Here is a 14,513-nt window from a genome sequence, read left to right on the forward strand (position 1 = left end):
ATTGCTCCAAAAGAGAGTTTTGGTCTGAACATCCCTAATCAATAATCATGCAAAAAATTATATGACTGAAATGTCTTAACTACTTTAAAGTAAAAATTTATTTGTGCTTAACATTTTAATTCATTTTTTTTTTTTAAAAATGAGTGCATGTTGTGTGGTAATTTCCATTTATTTTCATGCCTTTACATGTTCAGCATTTATAAAATAAATTCCATATTTAACAAAAGAAAGCGTGCACAATGTGTTAACGTTTTTTTTCACCTTCAAGCAAATGTTTAAGAGTAGCACAGGATTTTATTTCATTGTGTGTGTACATATATATATATATATATATATATATATATATATATATATATGTATATATAATATGTGTATAGTAGTTCCTTATTTCAAAACATGCTTTTTGGTGCTCCAATTACATTATTTTCGTGCTCCAAGTTTCTACAAAACAAACTTCTTGGTGAGCGAAACTGCTCCTATTTCACAATTTTCCTGTGCCCGAGATTGTTCCAAAAGTGGGTTTCAGCAGGCACATCCCTGCTGGTATGTATGTGTATGTGTGTATATATATATATATATATATATATATATATATATATATATATATATATATATATATATATATATATATATATATATATATATATATACATACTAGAAAGTCACCCGTCAAGGTATGACGTGTGAAAGTTGCTTCTTCATTTGAACGAAGCCATTGCCTGTTTGGTGATATTTTGATCGCTGAAATTGTAACCCTAAATCCAGTGGATTAATCCTAAACTCCAGTAGGTAGCGTTCATCGTTGACCATTTTTTCTTTTCTGCATTCCCCTGAAATGACAGTCTTACCAGTAAAACTGTTAAGTTCATCAGCTATTATTTATATAAAGAACATGCATCTGTGGGATTTCAAAAATTTATATAATTTGATATATTTAAAATAATTATGTTTAATTCTTTTCCAGGTAGTTAAACAGTGTTGTGCTACTGATGGTGTTGAACCTCAATACATTAAAGAGGATGTTTTACCTCATTTCTTCAAACATTTCTGGAATCATAGAATGGCTTTGGATAGACGGAACTACAGACAAGTAATTTTCCTTTTGAAAATGTTTATTGGAAAAAGTTTTTTCTTTTCTCATTTTTATAAAGATCGGGCTAACTACTTTCTTACTGTTTTCTTAAAACTGTGGAACTTGCTCATAAGGAGTGCAATAGGACCGCAATATTTGCTCATTATAACCAAGTGCTCGTAATAAATGGGTTTGGGAAAAAACTCATTAAAGTTCTAACATACTTGCTTTGCATGTTTTCAATTTCTCAACAGTGCCAAAGAAGTTGGTGAACTGGTTTGAACTGTCTTATTGGCTTTTTCTTGCTCTATTGATTTCTGTGTTATTGCGCCAAGGAATATTCATCGGCCAAAACATCGTCATTTTAGTCCCAACATCGAAAAAAGGTTGAAGTTTTTCTGCAGTTCAAAAGACATTGAGTATATTGATGGTATTTCAGGTTCAAATTTTTCAATTTTTGCTATTGCCGTCGCTTTCATTTATCCTTCTGCAATTGAATTTTGGCTACAATGTAATTGGAAATGTATCTTGAAAGTGATAGCATTGATGTCCACAAATTAATTTTTTAATGCTTCTCTTACTACAATTGAAAAAAAATTGACGCTGTCAACACTTGTTTTAAGAATTTAAGACTCATTATTTTGCTAAAAGTCAACAGAAATTTAATGAATCACAAAAATACTGCTCACTTTAAGCAGGGTTTACTCGTTAAAAGCGAATTTTGCCCTCATAGACTTAATATTGTACCAACCAAAACTTTCTAATTTCCTCATTAAAACCGAGTTCTCGTTTAATTGGGGTTCATTATTAGTGAATTCGACTGTAGTTGAATGCCATAGAAACTTATAATATTAAGTTAAAATTAGTCAAGTATTCTATTGGTATTGTTTAAAATTTGGAATTTGAAGTAACAGCTTTTTAGAAAGTAAAATATAATTAACAAGACAAATAAAGTACAAATTTGCCAAAAAAAAATTTTTTTTTGTTTAGATTATGATTGAGAGAAAGTGTAGAGATGAGTAGAAAGTGTAAAGATTGTGAAGTGATAGGCATTGGGTCTGAAATTGTCCCCCAGCAACAGAGTTTCTGTTACGATCACATTTTTGGTAAAGTGCGAAAATGAAGCAAAACCTTTTTACTCAAAGAAACGACAAATTAATTTAATAAAAAAAAGAAACAAGGTATGATACAAGAGAGGAAGCAGCATGGTGATAGTCAACTTAATCTGTTTTAAATCTTAAGCCAAGATTTTAGAATTACTATTAAGTTAAACAATACTTAGTCTTCCTTCATTATGTCCCCCTTACTAATTGCATTATTAGGAGGAGAAGAGTGCAACGTTTTAAAAACCAAACATGTAGTCTCTTTTTTATTTTACATTAAAAAAATATATCTGCTGTATTTTTTCTTTAAAGATGTCATAGATGAAATAAGAATTTTATTTTCAACTGGAGATGAAACACCCTAAGGCATTTAGAAAGACATGAGAATATGTAACATTTTAGCGTTTAGCTAAAACTTTTCCCACAGTTTTCGCTTTTATGCTAAAGAACTTTTGAACCCAGCTTAAACTCTGCTCAGCAGTAGCAATCTAGTTATTAAAAGCTGCTATTCCCATGTTCTCCAAGTGCCGACTGATTTAAATGCTGTTATTCTACAACATAATTGCCATTTACTTCGCATTTTTATGAAAATTGACGATTAAGTATCTTAGCATGTGTCCGAGCCCGGCTCATCTCTAGTACATATTCTTTTCTTTATAAACTGTTTTTATTTTTAAATGAATATGAATTTTCAAACTTATTGATTTAGTGATTGTTAAAAACTCTCACATACTAAGTAAACTCAAAAATGTTTTTAGCTTGTTGATACTACTGTTGAAATCGCAAATAAAGTTGGAGCAGCCGAAATCATTCATCGAATTGTAGATGACTTAAAAGATGAAAATGAACAGTATCGAAAAATGGTTATGGAAACAATTGAAAAAATCATGGCCAATCTTGGAGCTGCAGATATTGATTCCAGACTGGAAGAACAACTCATTGATGGTATCTTGTATGCATTTCAAGAGCAGACCACAGAGGTAACACCATTTTGAAATTTATTCCTTTTTTTAATGACAACTAGCAAACTTACTAGGACTAGGTGGCATTCAGGATAATTGTGAGTAAAAAAAACAACCGATATGACAATTAATTAAAAAATGTAAATATCTTTTGAACTACTAAACAAAACCCTTTTTTTGAAAAAAAAAAGAAAGAAAATTTAATTTGAATTTGCATAAATTTGTAAAAACACCTATTTTAATTTGAGAAAATGACCAGTAAAATTTGAAACAATACTCTCAATTAAATTGAACTTGTAACAACTAAAGTGATGGTGCTTTGGTTGGAGTAAATCTGTATTTCTCATTTTTTAGAAATTGTGATCCAGATGTTTCGAGATACCCACGGTAGTTCATTGTTTTGTAGCTTTGCTATATTAAGATGGATTGTTTTCCAAATAATGTGTCCAATATTTCCCAACTCAACTTAACAAAGAAAATTTTTTTTTCGACTGCTAAAATAATTCGTTAATCGGGGTTTATTATTCAGTAAATATGGGTTTTTGCCTTCATTTTAGTCAGGGAAAAAGAAAAATTCACCAAATTGCGAAATTCATTGAATATAGATTCATTAAATCGGGGCCTGACTGTATTAACTGAGCAATAATGCAAAATTATGTTCTTTTTCTTGATTAATGTTTTTCAATTTAGATAAGCTAGTGTCAGGAAGTTATTTTCTTTTTATTGATTTTTTCATTAGGCCTAAGGAAAGAATGAGGAAGGGGAGTTATACAATGTTAAGTTTTATTTTAATAAAAAAGCGAAAAAAATAGTTTGAACGTATTTTTTTGAAATGTTAATCAATAAATAAGGTAATGACGTTAAACTTAAGTTTTTTTTTTTATTCTTCATTGTCAATATAATTGAAAATTAATATTAAAAAATTAATTTAAGATTTTGAGCTTTGTCGTTTTCCCTTTCAGATAATAATTAAATTTGAACTGTTTTGTAAAAAAATCTTACTTTTAGTTGAAAATTCCATGAGTTGGTAAATTTACGAAACATTGCAAAATCCAGCCATTTAGATTGTATTCAGTATTTAATGTTTTACTTTATATTACCTATGTTTGATGGGATTCATTTATAATTTTTGTTTACATATCTGTTTTCTATTTAGGATATGGTGATGTTAAATGGTTTTGGCACCATTGTGAATGCGCTTGGTAAACGTGTGAAACCGTACCTACCTCAGATTTGTGGTACCATTTTATGGCGATTGAACAATAAATCTGCTAAAGTTCGGCAACAAGCTGCTGATTTGATTTCAAGAATAGCAGTTGTGATGAAAACATGTCAGGAAGAAAAACTCATGGGACATTTAGGTGTAGTGTTATATGAATATCTTGGTGAAGAATATCCTGAAGTTTTAGGTTCTATACTTGGAGCCCTAAAAGCCATTGTAAATGTAATTGGAATGCACAAAATGACTCCACCCATTAAAGATTTATTACCAAGATTGACTCCTATCCTGAAAAATAGGTAAGCATGTCATTTATTAATGTTACATGCTGTAAAAAATTATTAAATAAGTAAAATGAAATTATAACATAAAACAATGTTAAAGAATGAAGTATTCTATTTCTTGAATGAGATCAGCAAAAATGTATCCTTCTCTTTCTATATGCCATATGGGTGCAAGACCTTCTGTCTCAGGACAGATTTCCGTCTTGGACAAAATTTCCAAGACAGAGGTTGGGACGAAAAGAAATTCGATGACTTTCCTTCAGTTTTTACTAAAAAAAGAAAAATTGAATGTTTGAAAAAATGCTTTAATATTACTGGACCTTTCCATGACTACGAATTACATCAACATTCTCTCGATTTTCCGCCATGGGCTTGTTTTGTTGGCAACGTGGTTTCGGAAGAGACTTTTAGACCCATGCCGTTTGACTTTTTTGGCTGCATTGCCAACTTACTGCACTGCAGACCGCGGAGTTGCTTGCTATTCTCGCTATTTTTTTCGAGTTGATCGCCTTTCGTCTCTATTTTTCACTTGCTATTTTTGATCATACTTTTGTTTTTTTCTTATTTGCGGGGTTTTTTTTTTTTTGCAAACTTTACACGCATAAATGAAAATTATGTGTGGTCTTAAATTATCTTAGAGTTGAATCTGAATCACCAGTAGAGTGATTGCTGACGGGATGAAATGTTAACGCTACATCGGTGGGAAAACGGGAACTATCGGGGATTTTGAAGATTTTAATGAGAATGGAAATTCTGGAAGGAATCGGAGGAAGATTTCAAGCTGGTTTGAAACACAGATGGGCAACTGTTCCTGTATCTTTGACATGTTTCTGGTAAAATATTCTAAGACGTGAAGAATTACTAAATTCCAATGACTTTCAATGTAACACTCACTAGAATGGAAGTAGAGGGGAGGAGGGAGAGAAAGGAAAAATGAGAAAAGTAACTGCAGCATGAGTTTGTGAAAAAACGCTGCTCTTAAACTGGGGGGGGGGGGGGTACAAAAGGGCTCCAAAATAAAAAAATCGAAAAACTTAATTTTAAGCCATTTTCGAAGCTAGGAGTGTTTTGGAATTTCTCCTCTGCAAATTCTAAAAAAAAAGGTCAAACATGTATAAGCTGTCCTTAATGAGGTAAAAGTGGGGAGGGTGAGGTTTAAAAAAAATCAGAAACTGGAGTCTTAAAAACACTAATCTAGGCAATCTTTGGTGAATTTATGAGACATGGTTTCGGTGTTCTAACCTAAAAATGTTTTGTAGCTCATGCATTAAAAACTATTTGAGGCTATACTTAAATGATTTAAGAGAAAGGGAATTTGGGGCCCTCTACCGAAAAATGTTTGTAATTGAAGTTTTAAAACTTTTAGGCCTTCTTTGGCAATGTCAAGAGGGGGGGGAGGGCTCTCTTTAGGCGAAATTCCAAAACTGGATTCATAAAGTGCAACTTTAGACCATCTTTAATGAACAAAGAGGGTGGGATTCGGGATCCCCCTCCCCGAACCCATGCACGGGGCACGTTTATGCATATTTATTTTGAAACCTAACGTGGTTCTGTTAGTGTTTTGAACCTAATGTCTTACCATCGTTAAAATAAAGCAAAATTATTGCAGAATGAATATTGTATAAAGTAAAAGCTGAATAGGCATGAAGACTATTGCCTTTGAAATAACAAACTAATGATTCTGATCTTTGCTGAACGCGTTTTGGTCCATCTCTGGGACCAGGCAATCAATACTCTGAAAGTTAACTATCGGACGACATATGCAGACTGAAAAAACAATGTTGGGAGACAGCTACCGTGATTCTAGGATGGCGTGGAGCAGTGTTGGGCATTAATCAACTAAATCCTCTATCGACTAAAGTAATCTGACTCCCATTTAGTTCAGACTAATATTTTAAAAATTTAATTCAATTGCAGACGAAGATTAACGTTAGTTTAAACTAACTCGTTAGTTGACTAAAAAAACTAATTTAGTTCTGATTGATTTAGTTCAGATTAAATTAATCAGATTGAATTTAATCAAACTAATTTAATCAGATTGATTTAGTCAACTAAAGTAATCAGATTAAATTTCGTCAGATTAAAATTTATACTAAATCTAATCAGATTGAAATAAATCTACACTGTTAAAACTACAGATAGGGTTTAGATTCTTTAAGGGGTTCCTTTCTCTTCTCCCCCCCCAATGAATATTAAGTAGCTCCTAATGTGTTATGGGGGGACATTGGGGGTTGGGGGGCTGCCCCCCTTACCGATTTAAGACCTTAAAAAATCAATAATTTTTAATAACATCCCCTTTGGAGTGACGCAGTTTGCAGCATGACCCACACTACCCCCCCCCCGCCCCCATTTGGTATACAATACTGCTTTTGGTCTTCTTTATCTTTTATCTTCTTTATCTTTACTAATAATAAAGCTGAAAGTCTCTCTGTCGGGAGGATGTCTGTAGGATGTTTGGATCTCTGTGACGCGCATAGCGCCTAGACCGTTCGGCCGATTTTCATGAAATTTGGCACAAAGTTAGTTTGTTGCATAGTGGTGTGCACCTCGAAGCGATTTTTCGAAAATTCGATTTTATGAATTTTCTATTAAAAATTTAAGCCCTTTTTCACATAATCTTTACTAATAATAAAGCTGAAATTCTCTCTGTTCGGAGGATGTCTGTAGGATGTCTGGATGTCTGAATCTCTGTGACGCGCATAGCGCCTAGACCGTTCGGCCGATTTTCATGAAATTTGGCACAAAGTTAGTTTGTTGCATAGTGGTATGCACCTCGAAGCGATTTTTCGAAAATTCGATTTTGTTTTTTTTCTATTCCAATTTTAAGCCCATTTTTCACAGAAATTTTATAAAATGGGAAAGAATTTGTTCTGAAAATTATCTTTCTTTATCTTTCTCCTTTTCTTTTCTTTTTAAATAACAAACCTGAAAGTCTCTCTGTATGGATGTTTGGATCTCTGTGACGCGCATAGCGCCTAGACCGTTCAGCCGATTTTCATGAAATTTGACACACAATTAGTTTGAAACATGGGGGTGTGCACCTCGAAGCGATTTTTCGAAAATTCCATTTTATTTATTTTCTATTAAAATTTTAAGCCCTTTTTCACTATCTTTAATAATAATAAAGCTGAAATTCTCTCTGTCCGGAGGATATCTGGATGTCTAGATCTTTGTGACGCGCATAGCGCCTAGACCGTTCGGCCGATTTTCATGAAATTTGGCACACAGTTAGTTTGTTGCATAGTGGTGTGCACCTTGAAGCGATTTTTCGAAAATTCGATTTTGTTCTTTTTCTATTCCAATTTTAAGCCCATTTTTCACAGAAATTTAATAAAATGGGAAAGAATTTGTTCTGAAAATTATCTTTCTTTTCTTTACTTCTTTATGTTTCTCCTTTTCCTTTCTTTTTAAATAACAAACCTGAAAGTCTCTCTGTATGGATGTTTGGATCCCTGTGACGCGCATAGCGCCTAGACCGTTCAGCCGATTTTCATGAAATTTGACACACAATTAGTTTGAAGCATGGGGGTGTGCACCTCGAAGCGATTTTTCAAAAATTCGATTTTATTAATTTTCTATTAAAATTTTAAGCCCTTTTTCACATAATCTTTACTAATAATAAAGCTGAAAGTCTCTCTGTCTGGAGGATGTCTGGATGTCTGAATCTCTGTGACGCGCATAGCGCTTAGACTGTTCGGCCGATTTTCATGAAATTTGGCAAAGTTAGTTTGTATCATGGGGGTGTGCACCTCGAAGCGATTTTTCGAAAATTCGATGTAGTTCTTTTTCTATTCCGATTTTAGGAACAAAATTATCATAAGATGGACGAGATTACCATAACGTGGAACCATAACATGGGCATAAGCCAATTGGCGATAAAATTCACCATACATTATTTGTAAATATACAGGCGGACCAAAAGACCTTTTAATTTTCTATTACGGGCAAAGCCGTGCGGGTACCACTAGTACTGGAATAAAGGCTTGATTTTTTTCATATCCAGATAGCCGATGCCTGTTCCCTATTGCAGTTACTTATATGAAGGGATGCCCCCCTCTCAAAAAGAAATTCACTGCACTCAAATTATGGGGGGGTGGTTAAAAACGCGAAAATTTTCCAAAAACAAACCTTAAAATTTTGAAGTCTGCGCCACCCGCCCCACTAATCCCCCCCCCCCCTGTAGGCCACACCACTTCTGATCTTATTCGAATAAAAAGCTTGAATTTTTTTATCCAGATGGCCGATGCTTGTTCTGTTTCAAAGTAACTTACTTAAGGGGATACCCCCCTTAGACTGAACCCCCCTCAAATTACGGGGGAAGGGGGCTCCCCCCCAAAAAACATAAGTACAAATTTTTTTCAAAAACAAGCGCTTAAAATTTTAAGTTTGAACCAACCTCTCCACTGACCACGCCCCCCCCCCCCCCCCCCCCCCGTAGACCACACTGCTTCTGGTTTTATTGGAATAAAATGCTTGAATTTTTTAAATCCAGATGGCTGATGCATGGTCTGTTTCTGAGTAACTTACGTAAGGGGATACCCCTCCTTAAATAAGAAAGTCCCTCATATTCTGGGGGGCTCCCCCACTTTCAAAAAACCTATTAAAATACGAAAATTTTTCAAAAACAAACCTTACAAATTTGAAGTCGGCGCCACGGACCCCGTTAGTCTGGATCACCGGATAATCCGGCTCGATCGATTTGACCGATTTCCCTTTACATTTAAAAAGCGATCGTCAAAATTCCATAATAATTAAATATTTATTTAACCCTCTCACGGGCAAGACCGTGTTATGTCGTTGATTGAGTTCCATTTTCTTCGCAATGCAACTTTTGAATCAATTTGTTTTACTCGATAGGGAAAAAATTGAACTGTCACAGGAGAAGATTACACACTTTGTAATAACAAAGTAGATATGTTTACTGTTTATTTGTAGTTCTATGTGTTTCCTTTTAAGGTGATTTTCAGTGAGTATGTTTTATTTTGTTTTGTTTTTTTCATTCTCCGGATTTTCGATATTCCGGATTGGGTCAGATTCCAATTAATTCAAATTATCGAGGTTCTACTGTAATGCCCCCCCCCCCCCACCAAAAAAAAAATCAAAAAGATTATTACATTTTCTCATGGTTTCGATATTTTTTTGTATTTTTCAAGCAAACGTTCAAAATTTTCCCCGCAGGGTGGGGGGGGGGGGGGGAGCGGATCCTGACCTTCATGACCCCTCTTTGTATCTGCAATTGACATACACTTGGACATAAAAATATACATCTGTACACCATTATACTCGGGATAACAAGTTACACTTATATACTCGTATATACACGTATTTACTTGTGTTTGCACGTACTTTGATGTACATACACGTGGCAAATACAAAATTAGTGTGTAAACGTATATACTCGGATTAACACGTTTACATACGTGTATACACGCACATACTCGTATATACACGTACTTACTCGTATATACACGCATTAACTCGTGTATGCATCATAAATATGTATTTTAACTTACAAATACAAATGTACGTCTCTACACGAGTATACTCGGGTTAAACAAGTATCTATACGCATATTCTCGTCTGTACACGTACATACTCGAAAATACAAGTATTTTTTCTTATATGCACGCATGAATATATATATACACGTTTAAAAGCTAATTTACCTCTGTACACGAGTACACTTGGGGTAACACGTATCTATACGCATATTCTCGTGTGTACAAGTACATACTCGTATATACACGTATTTACTCGTGCAAAAATGCATAAATATGCAGATTCGCGTAGAAATACAAATGTACCATTGTACACGAGTATACTCAGATTAAACACGTATCTATGTCTTTTTTCGTGTGGAATCGCACTTACTCGTTTGTACACGTATTTTCTCGTATATGCATGCATAAATATGTATATAAACGTTTAAATACAAATTTACCTTTGTACGCGAATTTAATCGGGTTAACACGTATCCATATACAAATTCTAGTATGTACACGAACATACTCGTATATACAAGTATTTACTCGTGTTTGCACACATAAATAAGTATACAGGATGTATCAGTACAGCGTTTACATACTTTCAGGGCAGATACAGTGCACCTAGACGCGATAGTGACGACACAAAGCATGAGACAGGGCACGATTAAGAGGAGAAAACATGTTTATTATTTTTAATGCAGCAAAAATACTGCTAAGATTTGTCTGGTGCATACAACAGATGTTGCTACGTAAACCGAAGCATCAGATGAGGGTGCATGCGCACACGTGGTTTTTGTTCCACCAGGAAGTCCGGGACCCGCCCGGTATTTTTGCTAAATTTCGATATTACGGGCGGGGTCGTAATTTCGAACACCTTCTTTGATGATGACCGTTGGCCCCTTAATTTTATTTTTCCTTAGTTTTTTGCTGTACTAAAGATTCTGAACACGTTCTCTTCTCTTATTCGTGTTTTGTCTTTTTGGTGATTGGTGTTGTCACTACCGCGCCAAGAAAGTGTTTCCAACCATGCATTGCTATGTGTTTCCCCATGTCTAGGTGTACTCTATCTGCCCTGAAAGTCTGTAAACGCTGTACTGATAAACAATGTGTACACTTAGAAGTTTGAATATAAATCCGTGCACTAATAGACTCGGGAAATACGTATTTATACGTAAAATTTCGTGTTTACACTTACGAACTCGTATATACACATATTTATTTCTGTTTGCACGTAGAGATACAAAATTCCTGTAGACACGAATATACTCAGGTTAACACGTACAGCTCCGTATATACACGTACACACTCGTATATACACGTACTTACTCGTATATACACGTACTTACTCGTATATACACGTACTAACTCGTGTATGCACGCATAAATATGTATTTTAACCAAAAATACAAATGTACCTCTCTACTCGAGTATACTCGGGTTAAACACGTATCTATACGCATATTCTTGTGTGTGCACGTACATACTCGTATATACTTGTATTTTCTCATGTATGCACGCATAAAAATGTATATGCAATCTTAAATACAAATGTACCTCTACACACGAGTATACTCGGTGTAACATTTATCTATACGCATATTCTTGTGTAAATACAACGACCTCTACACACGAGTATACTCGGTGTAACATTTATCTATATGCATATTCTCGTGTAAATACAACGACCTCTACACACGAGTATACTCGGTGTAACATTTATCTATACGCATATACTCGTGTGAATACGTGCATACTCGTATTCTCTTATATGCACGCATAAATATGTATATACAAAGCAAATTTCTCTGTACACGAGTATATTCGGGTTAACAAGTATCTATACACATATTCTCTCGTGTGTTCACGTACATACTCGTTTATACACGAATTTATTTATGTATAAACGCACAAATATGCATATACACATAGAAATACAAATGTACCATTGTACACAAGTATACTTGGGCTAAAAAAAGAACCTAGACATCTATTCTCGCTTGTACACAAACTTACTCGAATATACACGTATTTTCTCGTATATGCATGCATAAATATGTATATATACGTTTAAATACAAATTTACCTCTGTTCACGAGTATACTCGGATTAACACGTATCCATACGTATATTTCTTTGTGTATACGTATATACTCGTGTATACATGTATTTACTCGTGTATGCACAAATAAATTTGTACATACACTTAGAAATTAAACATATCTCCGTGAACGAATATACTCGGGATAACACGTATTTTTACGTATAAACTCGTGTTTACAAATATGTATCGTATATACACATATTTACTTGTGTTCACACGTACTTGTAGGTATATACACGTAGAAATACAAAATTCCTGTATACACGAATATCGTCGAGTCAACACGTATATACACGTATATGTACAAAAATACTCGTATGTACACGTACTTACTCGTATATACACGTATAACTCGTGTATGCACGCATAAATATGTATTTTAACATACAAGTACAAATGTACCTCTGTACACGAGTATACTCGGGTTAAACACGTATCTATACGCATATTCTCGTGCGTACATGAACATACTCGTATATACTTGTCTTTTCTCGTATATGCACGCATAAAAGTGCATGTACTAGATTAAATACGAATTCACCTCTGTGCACGAGTATACTCGGGTTAACACGTATCTATATGCATATTCTCGCGTGTACTCGGACATACTTGTATATACACGTACTTTCTCGTATATGCACGCTTAAATATGTATCTAAACGTAGAAATACAAATGTAGCTCTTTACACGAGTATACTCGGGGTAACACATATCTATACGCATATTCTCATGTGTACACGTATATACACGTATCTCAGCTTGTGTGTACGCATAAATATTTATATACACAATTAAAAGCAAAATTACCTCTGTACACGAGTATACTCGGGGTAACACGTATCTATACGCATAATCGTGTGTACACGTACATACTCGTATATACACGTATTTACTCGTTTATAAACGCATAAATATGCACATACACGTAGAAATACAAATGTGCCATGTTACACGAGTATACTCGGGTTAAAGAAGTATCTATAAGACTATTATCATGTGTGCACGTACTTACTCGTATATACACGTGTTTTCTCGTATATGCATGCATCGATATGTAAATACACGTTTAAATAGAAATTTACCTCTGTACACGAGTATACTCGGGGTAACACGTATGTATAAGTATATTCTCCTGTGTACATGAACATACTTGTATATACATGTACCTTCTCGTATATGCACGTTTAAATATGTATATAAACGTAGAAATACAAATGTACCTCTTTACACGAGTATACTCGGAGTAACACGTATCTATACACATATTCTCATGTGTACACGTATATACACGTATCTTAGCTTGTGTGTACGCATAAATATGTATATACACAATTAAAAGCAAAATTACCTCTGTACACGAGTATACTCGGGGTAACACGTATCTATACGCATAATCGTGTGTACACGTACATACTCGTATATACACGTATTTACTCGTTTATAAACGCATAAATATGCACATACACGTAGAAATACAAATGTGCCATGTTACACGAGTATACTCGGGTTAAAGAAGTATCTATAAGACTATTATCATGTGTGCACGTACTTACTCGTATATACACTTGATTTCTCGTATATGCATGCATCGATATGTAAATACCCGTTTAAATAGAAATTTACCTCTGTACACGAGTATACTCGGGGTAACACGTATGTATAATTATATTCTCGTGTGTACATGAACATACTTGTATATACACGTACCTTCTCGTATATGCACGCTTAAATATGTACATAAACGTAGAAATAAAAATGTACCTCTTTACACGAGTATACTCGAAGTAACACGTATCTATACGCATATTCTCATGTGTACACGTATATACACGTATCTCAGCTTGTGTGTACGCATAAATATTTATATACACAATTAAAAGCAAAATTACCTCTGTACACGAGTATACTCGGGGTAACACGTATCTATACGCATAATCGTGTGTACACGTACATACTCGTATATACACGTATTTACTCGCTTATAAACACATAAATATGCACATACACGTAGAAATACAAAAGTGCCATCTTACACGAGTATACTCGGGTTAAACACGTATCTATAAGCCTATTGTCGTGTGTGCACTTACTTACTCGTATATACACGTATTTTCTCGTATATGCCTGCATAAATATGTATATACACGTTCAAATAGAAATGTACCTCTTTACACGAGTATATTCGGGGTAACACATATCTATAAGCATATTCTCGTGTGTGCACGAACATACTTGTATATACACGTACTTTCTCGTATACGCACGCTTGAATATGACGTAGAACGT

At 34.3% G+C, this 14,513-nt stretch overlaps 1 protein-coding gene across 2 annotated transcripts in view; it reads left to right on the forward strand.

Moving 5' to 3' along the window:
* Positions 1-14,513, forward strand: part of LOC129229136 (splicing factor 3B subunit 1-like) — a 123,519-nt gene that overhangs the window by 85,032 nt on the left and 23,974 nt on the right. For both annotated transcript variants that reach the window (XM_054863459.1, XM_054863460.1), the window contains 3 exons: positions 965-1,090; positions 2,934-3,155; positions 4,294-4,655. In XM_054863459.1, coding sequence (XP_054719434.1) covers positions 965-1,090; positions 2,934-3,155; positions 4,294-4,655 — 710 coding nt within the window. The remainder of the gene's footprint in view (positions 1-964; positions 1,091-2,933; positions 3,156-4,293; positions 4,656-14,513) is intronic.

This window comes from Uloborus diversus, chromosome 1 (assembly GCF_026930045.1).
Source record: "Uloborus diversus isolate 005 chromosome 1, Udiv.v.3.1, whole genome shotgun sequence".
NCBI lineage: Eukaryota > Metazoa > Arthropoda > Arachnida > Araneae > Uloboridae > Uloborus > Uloborus diversus.